This window comes from Anopheles stephensi, chromosome 2 (assembly GCF_013141755.1).
Source record: "Anopheles stephensi strain Indian chromosome 2, UCI_ANSTEP_V1.0, whole genome shotgun sequence".
NCBI lineage: Eukaryota > Metazoa > Arthropoda > Insecta > Diptera > Culicidae > Anopheles > Anopheles stephensi.
Genome location: NC_050202.1, coordinates 39,163,273 through 39,183,299, shown reverse-complemented (window position 1 = coordinate 39,183,299; position 20,027 = coordinate 39,163,273). Strand labels below are relative to the sequence as shown.

At 44.7% G+C, this 20,027-nt stretch overlaps 1 protein-coding gene across 1 annotated transcript in view; it reads left to right on the top strand.

The window, feature by feature from the left end:
• LOC118507795 (transcriptional activator cubitus interruptus) overlaps positions 1 to 20,027 on the top strand; it is a 35,774-nt gene that overhangs the window by 11,937 nt on the left and 3,810 nt on the right. Inside the window, exons 2-5 of the mRNA XM_036046848.1 lie at positions 15,657 to 16,096; positions 18,529 to 19,001; positions 19,076 to 19,762; positions 19,842 to 20,006. Of these exons, the coding sequence (XP_035902741.1) occupies positions 15,657 to 16,096; positions 18,529 to 19,001; positions 19,076 to 19,762; positions 19,842 to 20,006 (1,765 nt within the window). The remainder of the gene's footprint in view (positions 1 to 15,656; positions 16,097 to 18,528; positions 19,002 to 19,075; positions 19,763 to 19,841; positions 20,007 to 20,027) is intronic.

Sequence of the window (20,027 nt, the reverse complement as noted above, 5' to 3'; positions counted from 1 at the left end):
CCCGTTGCTGATGTGTGCGACGACTGTACGAGTGTCAATCGGTGTTCCGTCCAATGACCCGCGTTGGGCGAACTTTTGAAGATCGAAATATTAGGTTAGTTTACGTGCTCTCTGTTTTCCGCTTCACGCTTGTCTTGTACTATCTTGTCTTGTGGAACGCGCGTGCAAGATGTTGTGTGTGATTTGTTCTTTGATTTATGAAAGGAGCATCTTGTCCATTCCACTTGGCTGTTTTTTAGTGTTGCTTATATTTTATGCTGATCTTCTGCCGTTCTGTTGTGTGAGGGAGGAGGAAAACGTATCGCTCAAATTTTACAGCATTATAAATTTATGCTTTCCTAAGGAGGTGAATAGACAAGTGTAAATTCGGTGTAGCCGACCTGTTCACGAAGAAAGAGAAAATGATAATTGCTTTACACGCCGTAAATATGCTTTAAAGAAAAGAAATCCTTTTTTCCAGCATTACGAATATATGCGAGCCTATAAATCTGATGCTTACGGTCAAAAATGTACCATACGAACATCGTAGCTAAAGTAGCTCAGTACGGCAATTCAGTGGAAATTTTTTTGTAGCAATAAATCGTCAGTAAAAATTTCAAGTTCCATAAGGAATGCAGTAGGTTCGATAAGCGTGGCGCCACTTGTCCTCAAAAAACTCACAAAACAATCCTATTTTCATATACAGGACATTGCTCTAGACTTTAGAATTCCAGACTCAATTAGGCCCTTCCGATAACGTATGATATGATATCGGACCTGAGGTAAAAAGATTCTGTACCACTGCAAGCGGCTGAAACGTAGAGCTGCTTTCTTTTGAAAGCTTGGTTTTAAGTGAGAACTGGCCTGAACCTAACTATTAGATTAGACTGGCCAGTAGTTGAGCTGTCTCTGGTCCGTGCAGATGATCATCGGGGAAGTACGGGTTGTGGATCGCTTGTGGACTGTAAGTTGATACATGTTTTTCTTTGCCCTAATTGGAACGTGTCAATTGCCTGCCTCAGATGCCAAAGGTTTTGTCTAACGACTTTATTTTAAATCCCGAGCGATGGGAAGGGTTACAGAAGAAACGCCGCTCGTCCAACCAAACGCCGTGAATCGGAAGATGTTGAGTAACTTCTTGGTGAATCATGGTTCGAACCTTTTTTTCATGCGTGTGTGTGTGCGCGAGATCAGGTAAAAAGTAAGACAGGCAATAAAAAACAAAACCTCAATCGTTTGCCTCTTTCCGGTCACATTCCGGCTAAGCGATAGGAGGCAGTGTGGTTTGGTTGGCTTTTTTCTCCAGTCGCTTCGAACCTTCCGTTTTGGGGTTGCTAATCATATAAAATAAATTTACCGAATTGGTAGCTTTAGGTGCGTGTTAGCTTCTCCTATCGCCTATTCCGACATGTAGCAGGCAAAGTGGGAAGATTTTTCCTGAAGTTCCTCGACAGAACCGGTTAACAGCGGCAAAGCTAAATCAAATATTAACTGCTCGTAGATAAAACCATCCTCTTCCTCGACACAGCACCCGAGAGCCTGAAGCTTTAGTTTAGGAGAGATGATGATTATTATTTCTGCCCGGACCCGTAGCACTGCGCGTTAGTCAATCTATTCTCTCAGGACGTTGGAATGGATTCTCAGATCGAGCCCGTGTCTGTGGTGGTATGCGTTATAATAAAGTTTTCGGTGTCGTGCGGACTATACAAATCCATGGCTATAGGTTAGAGGAAGAAAAAAAAGCTGTATGTTAATCAGCATTTTTTGACACCACACGTGGTAACACATACAAATTGCTTAATTAAAATGTTGAACACGACGAGCCTACTTTTTGCCCACTCTACTCCTCGAGCGAGCGAGCTGCTTTGTGGTCCCGTGCTACAAGCAAACCATTTTTGGGAGTTGTATTGAAAACTTGTTCAAGGAATAAGCAGTTGGACGAACAATATCACAACACCTTAAGTTTTACCTGCATTGAAAGCAAACAGTTTTATTGGCCAACCTTGCTGCAATAAACAGCGCGTGTCTCATCAACCATAGCGTAAAGAGCTCAGCTAGTAGAGAAAAAAATGGATTTGTATCAGCGCACAATCCTTGAGCTATTTTTATGTATGCTGATCATCCGATCCACTAGTGTTCAAAGTAACGCCTGTCTTTCACACTGCAGAAGTTGGTATCGAATCCAATCTAAACCGTCTCCCCGAACGCAGGAATGAATATCCAATGGCATATAAACATTATGTCAGGGAAGCCAGATATTGCAGGCCAAGATAGGTTAGAGACAAAATAAGGAATAGGAGAAGAAGATTAGCATTAACGTAGCGTTACTTTCACTTTAAACTGAATAAAAATTATTTTGAACTACCTCATCAATCAGGAAAATCATATCTCCTTCTCAATCGGTTAACTAAAAATAGTTTTCGAAAAACGTAGTAAAGTTGTAAAATATTTGAGTTTTTGCACACATATCAGAACGACCTTACCACTTTTGTAAGTCTTATACTGCACTGCTGTTCTTTAGAGGTATTCCTAAGAGACATCATATATCTTTAATTCAATTAGCTTGTTCGGCAATCCCTCTCTCTCTCTCTCTCTCTCTCTCTCTCTCTCTCTCTCTCTCTCTCTCTCTCTTCGAACACAGTGCATTCCTTTCGGCAAGATAGCCATACATCAAACAATGCTATCGATTGCTAAGGTATTTAAATTGCCGAGCTTCCAATGCATAATCTAAAGTTCAAATTTGAGATTCCACTAATTAAGACATTTTCCGTTTACCTCTCGGCAATGGTCGGTCCCCATTAACACATCATCCTACCATCCTCTTCTTGATATTGTCGAGTGTTTGCTGCTGAACAAAGTGTGCCCAAGTCAATCTTACGATTTGATCTGCCAAGTTCAGTTCGGTGCACCAAACCATCAGCCTTTATGCTTGCTGAGGTCTTGTGTTTTCTTCCTTATCTGCCCAACGATGTTTTCGTAGGGTCGATCGTGATGGAAGATTGCTATCTTCCAGATCCCAACTTTTCGATACTTCCCTGAAGGATTGGTGAATGGCGAAGGGCTGGCAGTTCACATGAGTTTGCGCAAAGAGCTATCTCAAACCAAACCTGTTTTGATTAAAATGTCCAGGACAAGTTGAGGAGTATTTTTATGATAATGTGAAATCGAATGGGTAATATCGATGGAGAGGGCACGAGTACACGAGGTCCTGTTAAGCGCCCTTCAGTGCATCCGAACGCATGTCAGACTGATGACATTTGTTCCGGTAGGATGTTGGGTGCGCAACGTTCGTTGTCCCCCAAAACTCATTCGTGGCAGCGCAAGTTAGCAGACACGTCGGAGAAGCTTCGCTTCGCGTTTCTGATTCTCCGACCGAGGTTGATTTTTCGAACGTTCTTCACTTTCGGCTTTGCACCGATCTAGCGTCGATGATTAATTTTTCGGCCCGGGGACGAACGGACGAACGGAACCGTCCAAACTACTACTACTCGACCGGCACAGAAAGTGGGCTTACATCTTTGCCGCTGGCCCAGAATATACCGCACGAACGAAGCGAGGAGAACGGAACGGTCTTTTTCCGACAGCGCAGGTCGACACGGACCGGTGCCTGTTATTTCTGCGTGTTAGCGCAGCACAAATGGAGCGGCAAAAGGTAAAAAGACCAGCACAAGTTAACGCTTCCCCGGTGTACCTGGCTGATGATGAGCGTGTTTTCTAAGATGATTCTTGCCGAATACTTCCGAAATTAGCCTCCAGCGTTTCGATGTATATGCACACGCTAGTGGCGGTAAGCTTAAAATGGCAGGCAAATCATCTACCAATTTCGTTTGACCTTCCTCACCATGCAGAACATCATGCGGGGGAACCGAGCGCGAAGGACAGGTCACGGAGGAAAACGATGATAGGTCAATTTCTTTGAATCCGTGGTATCTTCTAGTTCGAATCAAGTGTTTCAATCTGGAGAGCGAAGTTGTACGCGTTTTCTTCGTTGTTCTTTTTTTCTGGTTCGTCGATCCTTGTTCTGATCCGTAGCTGATGACTCAATCAAATCGAAACATAATTAGACGTTTTCGAGGTGGCAAAGTATCCTACGCGACGATTGTAGCGGCGAGCGTAGGAAGGTGCGATAAAAAGAACTCTTCCCGCATTCCCTTGCATTGGTGTGGCCAGCAGCTTAGTAGTGTTCCGAGTTTGCAACTCAATTTCAACGTGATCAAACGGGTTCAAGAGATTCCGGTCGTCTGTGGTATGCTACAGGGTGGATTAAAAAGCTTAAACCACGCATAACTGAGCATGTTTAATCTAATTTACATGCATCGTTAAATATAGGAATATAAAAATGATAATATATCATACAATAATCGCTAATGATTGAATTTGTAATCGTTATACGAATAAATAATTAACTGACTGTTGGTTGTATGATATTTTGCATACCTGCAAGCAAACTGTACGAATTAATTGTAGCTTAGATTTCAAGACAAGATCGGTCAATCGCGGTTGAGAAAAGCGAATTACGGCATCGTGGCACCTCTCCCCGGCTATGCCACGACCGGCACGCACGTCCCTCAATTGCAGGGAAGGAGTGAACGATCAATAAATTATTAATTTGACATCTGTTATTCCAGCAATTCGAAGTGATCGATCAAGTTTATCGGCCTCAGCCCGTCAAAGCCACCAACGATCCCGCGGCATGGCCACCACCCATCGCTACTCCACTGGGCGTTCTCTCCCCATTGCTCTAACCCTTATGAAGAGTGTTGCCTGGGATTAAGAGCTTTTCCATCCAATCAATCTTCCCTCGCTTTAACCCAGCAAAACACATCAACCATCGACGATTGCGCTGTGATACTGTGCCGCTCGCGGCTCCGGGGACGACGATCTACAAGATTGTTAAAAACGTTGTTTTCCTTCGTGCTCTTTCCGACGGCATCCTGTCCTTCGACACGGACTAGTTGATTGGTATGTGAGTACGCGCGCACACGCTTTATTCACCGCTTCGCTTAGCATCTTGTGCGATTCCTTCCGAGGTTACTTTTGATTAGGTTGGCTACAGTCTCGCCCGCCCGATTAGCCACGGTCGTAGATCATTGTGTGGCTCGGAAAGCGAGCAGAGACCGTGCATCTCAACGATCCCGTCATCATACGGCGAAGATAGAAATCGGTGCGCCGATATCTTCGGGCTGCCAGATCTATTCAAATGAAGTTGAAGGAAATTCTCAAAGCGCGGAAGTTGTCGTGAACGTGGCGGAGTAAGAAGAAGATAATCCACTTAACACACACACACGTCCTACGTTGATTGAGTCGGGGTACGAGGGAGAGAAGTAAGATCAGTTTTGAGTGGGTTTTTTTCAAAACTAAAATATATTTTGGCATCTTGGTTGATTCAGCACCAGAGAAAGTTTCATTAAAATGGGTGCACAATCCAAATCTTTAGTTGCAGTAGTTTTGACGAATGGGACTCTACAATCTGCAACCAGGAAGTCGTGATCCCAGAAATGCAATCGTGTGAAATACCGTGAAACAACATTTGGTTTTGTTCGGAATGATGGATACTTGTTTATATGATGGATGTTTATCATATCGCTGCTATAATAAACGCTAAACTGTGACAACTTTCGTATAATTTTGCAATTGTAAAATATTAAAAAGTTTAAAATGCAATTTTCGTTTGATCGAATCTCTTCTACACGTATCAATTAATTGTGTCGTTAGAGGATGAGCGAAGATCATCAAATAATGTCAATTATTAGGACAAGTACGACATTCATTTGCACAACCGTGGTGGTGATCATCAAACAGTCCGCATTCATTTTACGGAGGCAGGAATCCATTTAATACCAATTCAGAACAAACAGAGGAAAAAAACAAAATGCGTAAACGAGAGAGTGCTGTTATCGACAACCAAAAAAATAAAAAAATAAAACAAACCGTGCTAAAAGTACCCAGAAAAATGAAGTGCAAGAATCGAACAGGAAAACACCATACCAGGACTAAACGCATTGAAGCGAGTGAAGTGATCGAGAATCGAAGCTGTAAACCCCCAAGGCAGAAACGGTAAACAAGGTTTCGGTTGATACCTGGAGTACCATCCGAAACGGCGACGTGAAAGTTTGTACTCACAAGAGCAAAGTAAGAATAGCAATTAATGACCGAAGAGAAGCGAAAGAGGAAACGAAAGAGAACGATATCTCAATTCTCAACAACTTATTTAAATTGATTAACTCGTATATGTAAATTAAATCTATTCCAGAGTGCATTTATTATTTGGGTTTATTTCTTTGACGTTAGGGTTTCCTTCACTGCCTGACTTTGGCGATTTCTCTTTTTGCATTGTTTCGTAGTTTGCGTTTCATATTTTAAAATTTTGTTCAAATTTAAACTTTTCCCGAACTTGCGCGTAATACCTTTAATATTTTGAGTTCCAAAACAGGCATGTGTTTAGAAACGCTCCAGTGCATCTAATGCCTTTACACGATTACAATATTTAATAATTGTACAGCACACTTACAATTAAACAACATTGCCAGGACACAACCAGTATTTGATACGGCAATACTTTTTTGTTTTACATTTAGTGTTGCAATACATTTATAGTAAAATTTTTTCTCGAAAACTTGCTGGGTAGGGGTTTTTGGCTATTACATTAAATAATCGGTCCAACGATCCTGAACGGTTTACTCTCCCATGGGCTTAAGTCATTAGCATGAAAGTTCGGTAATAAGTTTTGATGAGAGTATCAATTTTGCGATTCCGACCAGCTTCGGCTATATTTAAAATTAACTGTCGATCGATTGTTGATTTCCCTCCCATAACGAGTTGCTACCACTAATCATCCATTCTCTTTTGAAAATTTTGCGGATGAAGTGCTCTGCGGGCCTGCATGCTAATTAACGGGTATTAAATGAAAACGAGAATCTGTGTACAGTTTTTACGTACGAAAAGTCACGTGGTCCGAGTCACAAAGGATGAATCGCCGTAAATGTAAATAAACGTTTCAGTCAATTTGTTTTTATAAAAAAAAACATTTTCTTCATTAAATAAAGAGAGAGAAATCGCACAGTTTGATGAGTTATCCATATGATACTAGACTAGACATTCGGGAGGTGACGGTGCGTTGATAAAACAACGTATGACCCTAAGGTCGAAGATGTTTTTTGACAGTTACGCCCTTGCCCGTGCGCAACGGGCTAAACGATGAAATCTTTCATTTGGTCGTGATTGTTATTGTTTGATGTTTTCGAAACGAAAACAATCCATCAGTGAGCGTTATACAATGACAGAAAAGAATGGCAAAGGGCATAAGGGGACCCTCTGTCCGGAAGGATGGATGCGTTCCAGCCGGGAGTCCATCCGCCCGTCCGTCCATCCGTCCCGACTGCTGTTGGCCCGCCGGAAACCGAATACAGCACAAAACAGAACTTCTAATTGGGCGGAAAAAGTAATAGGACGGCGCCGTAAAATGTGGTTGGAGTCGTTTTCGACGGTTGGCTGAAGGAGTTATTTTTGATTTCCGATCCATTTGACAGTGTATCGCCGAATGCTATCCGAGCCCTAATGTAAGCGGAGGTTGCCTGTGACACGCCATGGGAACGGCGAGACGTTATCCATCGCGAGAAGAGCAGGAGCAGTTCCGTTGATCGCAAGTGTTCGATTAACTCGTCGTCAGAACATCCTAACCGAAAGGTCGATAACACCGGAAACGTACTTTTATCAAGCTGCACGTTTGAAGAACGGGTGCAATGGGATGTATTAATGATGTACCGTTGAGATGATGTTAAGATGAAAAAGGAAATGTGAAGATTGTTTTTATATTTTGAGTTTATAGAAACAATGATAAGATAATATTCAATTTTAACTTATTATTTTAAGTTATCGATCGAATTTAACTGTTGTGAAAAGCCTACCGATAAACATATACAAGAATTTTGAATTGATTGTAAATCATGAACGATGGATAGATCTGATAGGTTATGCTCAAGCCGAAGCTCATCATCAATCTGTCCAGTAACGTTATACGCCATACCGTGTTAATAACTTTCCATCAGCACCACAATTCGTAGTGAGGATTTGTTGAAGTCTTTATGCATTTGCGTCTTTACATTGCCCTTGCGCCTAACGGCTAGAGTGCCTATACCTCGTAGTATCGTGAGAAGTGCCGTGCTGGTTGGGACAAGGCACGACTAAATGAAACTGATCATATAAATCGCAATAATCATAAATCAGATAATTTCTGTTTTGGCCACATTACCACGACACTCCAGTCAACTTGCAACGACTGCACCGGGATCGATTGAACTGAGCCGAGTCTGATGCAGATCTTGTCGCGAATGGGAGCGATCTTTTGGCGTTTTTTTCTTCTCCGTCTTTTCGTCAAGCAGTGAGGAGGCTGAGGGCAAGCTTGCAATAAATTGAACTTCTCGTGGCGTTTGGGCCACGGGGAGTGAGTGGGAACATCGACCGTTTGGTGGGACGACCATGCATAAGCGAGCGTATCGGCGCAGATTGGAAAGACCGGTCTGCCGAAAGCGTCGTATGATCTGGCACGGAAGTGAGTCGTAGAATCCACTAACCGGCTTTTACTGTACTGTCTCCCGTCCTGTTGTTATACACACTAGGCGGACGAGCCGACGCGCGCGTGTGAAAGAAAAGGCAGAGTGAATTGATGTGCTCTTTATTTGCTTTCATTATTTGCATCAATTCGTGCAGCGCTCGTTGCACGGCAATTCGCGATGTAACATCAACATTACAATCAGTACCCGGTGCAACGGGCAAACGGCTGGATTTCCATTCCACCTTCCACCGGCTATATCAAACCGACGAAGCTCATATTGCGGTGTATGAGAAAACACGTCGAAACTTTAGAAGGAATATCCGAGCGGAGTGCGTCGCTGGATTATAAGATCCGCCACTGGCGATAATACTACCACGGTGCGGTCATCGTCACCACGTGCCTGCAACCCAGACCGCAGGCAATCAATCTAACTATCTGGCTGAATGTTATTGCTGTTCGCAGCACGGTCAAAAACGCAAAAGGTATAAACGCCATCGACGTTACAGATATGCCGTGACACTGGACAGGCAAGAAATTGTAGCATTGCTTGCTAAAACGCTCATGCTCGATCCCGAACGGATGAGATGGTGCTCCGCGAATTAAGAGCGCACCTAATGCGATTGTAGTTAATCGATTATTGGGCCTCGGACCGCCAGTAGGTAACATGAACGAGGGCCGATAGTGGATCATGTTCTCTAGCGTGTAGTGTGTGGTCAAAGCGACTGCGGCGAGTGAATAATGTGCTCGATTCCGTTCAGGAGGTCTAACTTTCACGGCCGGCACAGCGGTACGTACGGCTGGGCTTGCGTAGGAAACAAAAAAAAACTTACTAGAGGTTGATTAAAATGTTACACACTTTCCGGCATACAGCGAAGGCCTTTCTGCTGCGTTTCTTTAGGTTCGGTTTCGAACCATTGAATGCTTACAAAATTAACGTCTTTGTATTGCATTTATTGGAGGTATTTTTTATCGCTCTCGGGCAAAGTGATCCAGCCTTCCAGTGAGATAGGAGGTCGCGCATATAGAAGAAAACAAACGAGCAAATTGCTATACGACAAGTGAAATTCAATCCTTCTCTCATGATGAATCTCTGAAACCCTATCGGCATCCAGCCAAGGAGCATAAATAATGGGCACTGCGAGCCAGACCATGTTTCACACCTTCGCTAGCCCAGCCGGTCAGCAAACCACCGACGGCGGCGGTGGTGGTTAACCGCGAAAGAGACTGCCCAGTCCCAGCAGAAAGAGAGCCCCGACTAGCGCCAAATAAAGACACTCATTTCAACACCTCGTTTGAACCACTTCATCGTAAATGGGGTGTGTCGATGGTGGTAACGATAGCTTACCGCCCTGCGTCTCCTAGGGACACGACGGACGGTAAAAGACCAATGACGGCGGTGTCGAACCGTAACCACTATTGTTCCCGTACGCTCCACTCCGCACGGGATGTCATACGGGGGGAGTAATCGACGCGATGGGAAAGGTCGCGGGTCCTTGCGGTGTAAATAGACGACGATAATCGTGGCTAGACAACGCAGTTCCTCTCTCGCTCTCTGTAGGCTGTAGGCCGCAGCAGAGTTGGTGAAGGGCAGTGCCAGCACACGCAGCATGCTAAAACAAACACACATTCGCCCCATGTTCATGCCCACGATAGATCGATTGAAAAAGGAACAACAGATTATTGTGTCTGCTTTTGCGCCGTGCAAAAGAAACTATACAAAAGAAAATACCGTGCTGGGAAGAATGGCTAATACATAACTAATTAACTGTGCAGTGCTGGACCGTCGCACGCGCCCTAGTCTATTTGCACTCTGGCTAATGGGGTTATGCGATTCCCACTACGCACGCTAAAAGCATTGAAATGAAAGCAGTAGTGTTAAACGATTTCAACGCAAACATGTGAGCATAGGATCATATTCGCTTCCTGGTAGGGGCATCAAATGTATTCATGATCTTATTAATTCATTCATTGATCCATTCCTGCGGTAGATATCTGAAGTTGTGGTTTGCAAAAATAGGCAGGGCTTTTGCAGTACTTACCAAGAAAACGGCAAACGGAGAGCGTAGAGATAATGTTTTGCATATGAAATGGGGGATGAAATGGATGAACATGCAGCATGAAGAGGTTTCACGGATGTATGTTTTACAAATTGACTCTTTTTCCACACGATGTGGTTACGTTCGCGACTACGAGACCACCACGTTGGTGGAGTGGAGCAGTTACGGCAGGTGATTGAGGCGGGAAAGGAGAATGATCATGAATGAAGAATCAAATTACCCGCCGCTTTGCATCTCATCGTCAAAACTCAGCTCATATAACAACGATCGCCAGTAATTGTCATGATAGGCTAGGATCGTTGTTCGTTGGCCAGCCGCGGTTTTGCTGAAATACAGAAGAGTGGAGACAGCGATCGCTTATTAGTTAATTTGTTTCATTTGCTTGTACTTACAATTTACTTATCATCATTGTTCCTGGATGAAGCTGCTTGCCACTGGGTTCGCACTATTGTGTAGCATCATACCAAGTATCGATTGACATTTCTTCGGTTCTTGGTGTCGGAGAAAATCCAAAGAACCATAAGATCAAGATGGTATACTGGGCTTCTTTTCTCTGGTGCGTTTCTTTGGCCGTCTGTGGTTACGGGCTTGCTAATTCCAGAAAGTAAACAGTACACCCGTTGCCAGCCCCGTCCAGAGCCAGAGGAATGCATTCGTACTACACCGAGGCATTAGATCATTTGCATTCCGGGAAACGTCAGAACACTTTTCACCTAGCGTAAACCGTCCAGCAATCAGCGGTGAAAAGGCAAACACAATGCCAACAATTTCTCGCATCTTAGAAAGACACTCGGCTCGCTGTCGACGATGTTGTCGCCGGGCACGGATGTTGCTGAGCCGCCAGTGCTCTTTTATTTTCTTTACCACACATCATCGCCCCGTTCGATTGCGGTGGCCAGCAGAATGTGCGAGCTGCTTGTGCATACACACACACAGCATATGACCAGTGCAACCAGGCAAGACACAACAACGACAAGCAAACGCACTCTCCAGACAATTTATTATGCGCGTCGTACGGAATGCGCGCTCGGGCCCATGCTGCTCGATACTGAGCTGGTTGTTGGCTGAAATTGTCGCCGAAGGTTTTTCTGCGCCCTTTTCGCACACGAATCCTGCAGATTGTGGAAGTCGCCCGATCGGCCACCATCGCATCCCCCGCACACACTAAAGCCGGGTCCAATGCCGTTTGGAGGTGTAATTTATGTTCTGTTCTGTGCAGTTTCAACGCAGTCTGAGCAACGAGTGACATATTCAACAGGAACAACCGCAAGCGTGTTTTAGTGGCTGCACAAATGGCCTTGTGTGCCCTTCGATTAGAGCAAGCAGTTTGTTTGGAAACAAGAGCACGTAGCGTAAAAGCGTCGTACGCACGGCGCACACCAAAATAAAATATCCATTGCCTGGCGATCGTTTGTTTCACTAATTATTGTTCTTGTGTTTGCGCATCCACCATATATATCGTTGTCTGTTATTTGGACATCTTCCGGTGTAAATCATCTCCGCAGTTCGTCGCCGCAGCAGCAAGGTCGATTACACTCGTAACGGTAATTTGTTAGTTTGCTGTGTCAGTCCCTCTTTCAATCTTATGAAAGTTGAAGCGCTTCCGTTCACAAAACATGCTTTCTTGCAGTGCCATGAAAAATGCGTCGCTCATAATTCGCCATGGATGATAGTTGAAAGTTTACGCAAGTAATCTGTTTTGGAGAGGATCTCTCTACATCTGCACTGCAGCACCATGTTGGAATAAACAATTGCACCATTTTTGTGGCTAGTCTTGCAGGTTTGAACAAACTCTCGTTCCTTTACACAAACTATTTGCATAATTAAAACCCTTTCTATGCCCACTTAGTTACAGCTCAAAGATACTTGCACTGCTAGCACACTATCCAAGAGCTCTTTTAGAGCCCCAAGAGAAGAGAGAAAAGTTCAATTATCTTATCCCGCCAATAAAAACTTAACCAGATTGTTCTGCCACGCATAATTCAAATTGTTCAGGATACGGGTAGAGGAAGATTTTGTACTTTGACACGCAGGAAATGATACTCAAAAAGCGATCCTTTTGTGTGGAAATGATGATAGTAAGAACGATAAAAGAGAATCACCAAAGTGCTGGTAAGCTTCCGACACACCTTACGCAACATATTATCTTCTCTGCGCTTTGCAATGCGCTCTGGCGGATGATCGCGTGCTTCAATTGGTTTTGTGATCGAGCTCGATCACGCCTCGCAGGTCGCGTTCCCTTGATAGTTATTGAGATGCTGAAAATGCTGGAAACAGTGGGAACATATAACCGTCGCACACGAACGCAGAGAGCGCATTAACTGATCGTCCGCCGTGCATAAAGTGATCGATTCGCTCAGGTGAGATTCGCATACCCTTTTGGAATTGATCTCGTTCGATTCGCATCACCGTTGCTCTCACCGGCGGCGTCATTTGAGAGAGGTGTGACTGTAAAACTGTTGTTTTATGTGGTGGGTTTTCTAAGATACATACCTACATAAATCGCTCAGTGGTGGGAGGTGTCTGCCGTAGAGCTCGACATTGTGGCTGTACGTTCATGGGGCTATGCGTCGTATCTATGAGCTTACGGAATACGGTGATGCATCGTTTGGGGTGGGCGTGACCACAGGATTCTGCACGACCTTGTGGTGACTGTGTCATATAAAACAGTTTATTATTTTTTTCTGGCATCCAACCGCTTCAGATTCGGATTGGTTCAAGCCGATACATTTTGCATTTGGCTCATTACAGTGTTTAATTCATTTTAGTCGTTATAATGCTCCTTTGAAGAGGGCATAGTAAATACATTAATTTGTTTGTTTTGATTTATGTCATTTATGTCGTACATTATCTTACACCTAGCACCCTAGAATAAATTGAACATGTTATAATATCGTTTCTTCTGATCGTATTTATCATGGAATGCCCTTTATGGCATTTGCTTGAAATGTATTACGATGCGTGCAGGCTAAGGAACAATCTTCTTGAGTGCAAAATAATATTTGTCAGTATTTCAATACACCATCATATCTAATACATCCGGACCCCACTGTAGTATTCCGGTTGCTGGTGAAACCCGGTGGCTTAGAGAATTATGAGATCCAATTTGTATGGTGGCAAGTGAATCGTTCCTACACGATGGTGTGCTGGTAGATGAAGCCTACCGCTGTGAACAAAAGGAAGATCATATTGCACTCCTTCCAGCGTATGCTTTGAATATGATGGTGCCTTCGCTGTTAGTTATTGCGGACCACCATTCTGATAGTTCGGATAAACACGAAGAAACGCTGCACGGAGCGCGTTGCGCTGGTCTTTTGTCGTGGATGGTGAATGATGGCAAGACTGTGCGAAATTTGAGAGCTTCCTCTCTGGCGTGTTCGCAGTACGATGCAGCGTCATCGGTATGCCGATGGTCGTGAGGTTTCCTTTTACACAACTTTCAGGGTATGTTTGTGTTTCCGTTTTCCCTGCAGACATTAAACAATGCCAGTTCGCTCTGAAGTGTTCCACGCGTTCCACGGTTGTGTGTCGAATTAAAAGGGTTTTTTTTGTTGTTCTAAAATTGTAATACTTTCAACGAGATGATTTCCTGGCCCAACAACCGAACATCGAATGTCGGATACTAACCACTAGAGCACTTCCGAGCTCCAAGTTTCTTTTCTGTTCCGACCTCCCGCGATCGGTCCCAACGTTGGTGGCTTCTGCGGGGGTTTTGTGGCAAAATTTTAAAAGTCACCATTTCCTTTATGTGCGATTCTGAAGATTTCCGTGTCGTTCGTTAAGAAGATCATTAGAATACGCATTCCATGCGTGTATCCAGACGCATTATCGTTTGGTGTTCGTTTTATCAAGTATTTGGCATGGTGTGGTGGATTTTTCCCTGGTGGTCCGGTTGGGAGTCATTTTCGAGCGCTCCAATTGAAGACATCCTGCATAGGCGACTGGTTGTTAGTTATCGTAGTAAGTAATTTTGGATGTTTCATTCAAAGTAAAGCGATTGTGTGAATGTGGCGTTGTTCTATCCCTGCAGTGCGAATACTTGGTGGAATTTTAAGATCCACATAGTTCAGTTGACAGTGAGAGACTGTGCTTATATTGCTGGCCGTTTTTTGTTCATTAAACCTAAATTAGCATAATATTAGGTAAGAAAAGCAAAGGAACTTGATTTCTTTTCACAATAATTACCATCTATCTGTTACTAACACCTCATTGTTTCTTCACCGCCGTTGTACTTTCGCCTTTGATATGGACAATCATGAAAATTAAAATATGTCAACTTCCATATCGTTGTTGTTCACTCGTGATGTCTTCATTCATCTTCGTTAATGTTGGCAGTATGTCGTAGGTCGTGGTTCACTTTCTCGTGTTTGATCGATATCTTTTCAATTGATTAAAAATGACGGTCCAATGGTTCAACGACTCGAACGGGACCGTACGCATTGCTCGCCTTAATTTAAATGTGCTGAACTTCAACTCTAGTCACCACCGCGGTGCGTTAGCAATCATGACGCAGAAACAATGCTTCGCGATATCTGGCATGATCTTTCTGTACAAGTACAACGAGAACGTAATGGGGCCGTGGACTCGAGAGGAAAGATGAATTATTAAAATGTTCGAAAATACACCAGCGATCATTATCGTCACATCATTCCCAGTCACATTTCTAGCCGTTTAATGTTGCCGTACAAAACACAACCTACACGACTGACTGCGAAGGGATTGTCCGCTCTGTTTTTCATTTTTCACCGCGCTTCAGTTTTACCTACTCATTGCAAACCTTGATGGTCGTCGTACATACATACTGTAGCGAAATGATTCCTCCAGAGCATGTTAGAGATTGTGCTGAGATTGTACTGCAAAAGGATCGTACGCGCGTATGCAAATGCGATGTAATATACACGTGCAGCACGAAAACAAAAAAAAAACAAATACGTTTGTAAGTCGCTACAACGTACGGACCAGTACAACAGGGCTGTCATCGTAATGTATTTTTATGATACGACATTTCTCGATCTATCCTACCACGCTCCCTTTCTCAACGCTCTTTTATGTCTGTCTCTTTCCAGCTTGCCAAGTAATGCAAATTTTGCAGAACTACAGTTTTTGAGTGCTCGTCGGGCAGCCGTGGCAGCAGCGGTCGCTAGCGCTGAAGTTGCACAAGTCAGCGGAACAGTATTACCTCCTCATCCACCAGCTCCGGCAACCGTGGTTCCGTTAACTATTTCTCCGCCGGCCACGTCTGGTGCATCGTTAAAGGGGGACGGCGAGAGATCCTGCAGCACCGGTACGACACCGATCGGTAACGGAACCTCACCGACGGCCGGCGGAGGTACCGGCGCGTCCAGTCCCGGTCTTCCAACGCCAAACGGAACCACCGGAACGACTGCCGGGCAGACCAACATCCCCGTGCCGGTACCGCATCCTAGTGATTTCCATCCTGCCTACAGAATACCGGGATATATGGAGCACCTGTACTCATTACAACACGCTTCGGCGTCACTCCACGGTAGGCATCATCCTCATTATTGTAAATACTTTTGTATCAATAGAACCCTACCACGGGAACCAGACGGCAATGTTCGGTTTTCATGCGATTGCTTTGGTGCTTAGCTCACAGATAGAAGACGATTGCCCAACGACGCAACTGTAACCGATCATCTACGGTCGTTCGTGTTAGCCGGAAGTGTTCATTGAAAAAACATTTCAACCAGCCAACAATCACATCACCGAATGTCCGAATGCGATCGGAGACGAGACGTTCGGTGCACATAAATGGTTCCATTAGCTGTTAGAAATATACCTGTGTCGTAGCGACGGTCGGTGGCTTCCCGATTCTCCGCCGTTGCGTTCTTGCTGCCACCAAGGCCTATTGATCGATGTGCCGGCGCTTGAATACAACATCCGGGCTGTATGTGCGCTACGCCTTGCGTAGCGTCGTACGAACGGTGGGTTATGAACGAGGTTGGCATTTCAACCACCAAATGACTAATGACCCCGCATCTCCGTCATGCCCCATGCGACGCCTATCTCCATTTTGCTTGTCGTACAGTTTCACCAGGCTTATCCTCCAATGTTCGCACTCGGAAGTAGCACATTCTACGACAGTGATTGGTCCAGATGCCGGGGGAAGACAGGGGAATGAGTAAAAATATTGTTTCAAAAACCTCATAAAACTCACTACTTCTTTACTACGCTGTACCCGCGGTGACGTACAGACCGCGTACATTCTTTGTACATTCTGGCCATCCGGGAGACCAGTGTGTCGTAGACTACATTTTTCATATCCCAAGATCGTCGACAAGCAAACATTTGAATGAAATAAAAACAACAATAAAATGCAGACAAATTACTAGCAGCCCCTACTCCTACGCATCGCAAGCAGCTCAGCACGGCCCCAGAGAAAGGAAATAGATCTGCGGCTACTGTTGACGAAACACGCCCCGAGTACTACTACTAAGCGGGCAGCTAGCAAACGTCCGCGAACCGTACCAGTGGGTAAATCTTGTGCAAGTAAGGGAAAGACATGAGGGCATTGGAAGGGTTACCTATTTATAAGTTCGATCACGTCTATGCCTGAGAGATGGAGAATGGATTCCGTCACACCCTGTACCATGCTGAATTTTCTAATGCTTTCTTCTAAACTATTGTACCAGATCGCACCAAATGCCCAACCGTACTGAGTTCCCAACTTGACATTTGATCACTACTTTTCATATTGAATTAGATGGATAGTTATAGATCTCTCAAACCTGAATAAGAGAGATTATCAAATAATTAAGTTCTCATTTTCGTGAATAAACGATTGAACTACCTTGTTACATGTCCCTCCTTAGAACCATCATAATTTAAGGAAAATCAACGACTTTGTGAACGAGTCCTATGCTTCTTAGATAGAGTAACCTGAGGTTATTTACTGGCGATAGTCACCGAGTCATGACGTTTCAGGCCAGCCAGTAAACGACAAGACATCAGGAAACGCAAAACAGTTTTCGTGCAGACAGACAGCAAACCACATGATCTGTTAATGTGCACATTATTCTTTGATCCCTTGCAATGCTTTGATCATTCCATTCGCGTTTTATCGAGCCGCAAATAGTAAATTTTTGGAAGCATACTGAGCGAGAATCGTTCCCAAAGCTGCCTGGCTGGCTTGGCAGCCTGCTGAAGAATACACGCTTGAATTACACGCGATCGTTATCTTTCACGTAACGAGAATATCAAGTATGAAACACGTACTGTGCACCACACTGCACACTAGCAGAGCAGACCCGCGGTATAGGCTCGCTACAAACTCTCCCCGGGGCATACGAAGCTATTAACATGCTCTTCTCCTCCAGGGCCTCGGTAATTTTGTCGGTATTTAGTGAAGTTGTTGTAGGTGGACCGTGAAACTTGTCGCGAAACCAACTATCCCGCTCCTGCTGCAGTGCATTGCAAAGTGCGCGCGCCTTGCTCTTCGGCCTATGCGTACGATCGTATGATTATACTTGTTTGTGTTCTTGTTACTATGTTCACTTTCCTTGATATTTAATTAGATATGTACAGGTTGTCACCGCGAACGAATTTTGCCGCTACGCGCTACGGACTCACGATAGGACGATCATCGTTTTCGAATGCGGAGTGGCGCAGATTGGACTTGTTCGTCGGCTGCACATATTCGGCTGTATGTGCAGGCATTTAACGATCGGTTATAAAATCGTAACAATAGCGCCTCTATAAGGGGGCGAACTGCGCAACTGATACGGCTACAAATTTCAAGACCTTGTGTAGCGTTCATCGATCGTTAACGCCAGCTCCTTGGAGAGGTGTTGAATCGGAAATGAGATATCAAACGACTTCTTGCCCTAATATGTTGCGAAATTAACGTCTAGCCTCGTATATGCATATGCTTCCTTCTAACATTTGTTTTATTTCTTTATACGATCGTGTCGATTGCAGGTCTCGGATTGACATCGGAGTACATCAATGCTAGGAACGCAATTGCCGATCTGCATCCAGCCAGCTCCCTAGCCAGTGCGGATTTTCATTTCAGCATTGACGCAGCCAGCCGACTGAACAGTCCACGTCCGGGCAGCATTCGGGCCAGTGTTAGCCGAAAGCGGGCCCTTTCATCATCGCCATATTCCGACTCGTTCGATATTAGCTCTATGATACGATACTCCCCAAACTCTCTAGCCTCTCTAGTGAACGCGTCGCGCAGCAGCAGCACTAGCGGGTCCTATGGCCACTTGTCGGCCAGCGCACTTAGTCCTGCTCTGGGAATGCACAACGCAATGCCACCTCACCTGCAGCATCTGCTCCGTAGCAGTGGCTTTCTTCACACCCTGCCCGGTCATCATACACCATCGGCCAGTATGTTCTCGTTGTCACATCATCCGCTGCATGCAGGCCATTCATTGAATAAGCCCCAGGTAAGCATAATGGTTGGAAAGCGCTAGCCTTCGCTTGATGCTAAAAAATCGCTTTTTGTTCTATTACTTTACAGCAAATAACCGACCTGTCCAACAAACGACAAGAGCAACCGTCATCCAGCTCCCAAGTGACTCGCGTCGAGGCGGACAGTGCTAGTAATGCTCAGCAGAAAAAGTTACGAGTCAAGCGAGAAAGCGCTCCGCATCTTTATTCGCAGAAAACGAATGCACAAGACGACTGTTCAGCAATGATAACTTCAAACCATCTACCAAGCCCCACTTCCACGCAAGGACCTACGAATGGCACGATTTCAACCACATCTGTTACGAAAAATGGGGGACTTAACTTAAGTCCAATGCAACGAGACTCAAGTACCGCAGGCCAGGCGTCAGAACGCAGTGCCGCGCATGCTGGCGTTGCGATGGACATAAGCTGCAACGGCAATGGTATGGGAGATGGTGGAATGTATGGAGAGGAAAGTGGTTGTCGTGATGGTGGCACCAGAGCGGATACTACGGACCCGAAAGATGAACCAGGAGATTTTATCGAAACCAACTGCCACTGGCGTGAATGTTCGTTGGAGTTTAACACACAGGACGAGCTAGTGAAGCACATCAACAACGATCATATACACGCGAATAAGAAATCCTTCGTGTGTCGCTGGGAAGATTGTTCGCGGGATGAAAAACCGTTCAAGGCGCAGTATATGCTTGTAGTCCACATGCGACGTCATACGGGCGAAAAACCGCACAAGTGTACGGTGAGTAATGCAAACGTGTTGCAAAATTGAACAAAGTCTCTAATCCATGTGTTTCCCGTTTTTAATGTTACAATTACAGTTTGAAGGGTGTTGCAAAGCATATTCCAGACTTGAAAACCTTAAGACTCACCTTCGCTCACACACCGGCGAAAAGCCATATACCTGTGAGTATCCCGGATGCAGCAAGGCATTCAGCAATGCGTCTGATCGTGCCAAACATCAAAATCGAACGCACAGTAATGAGGTAGGCACAATTTACTGACGA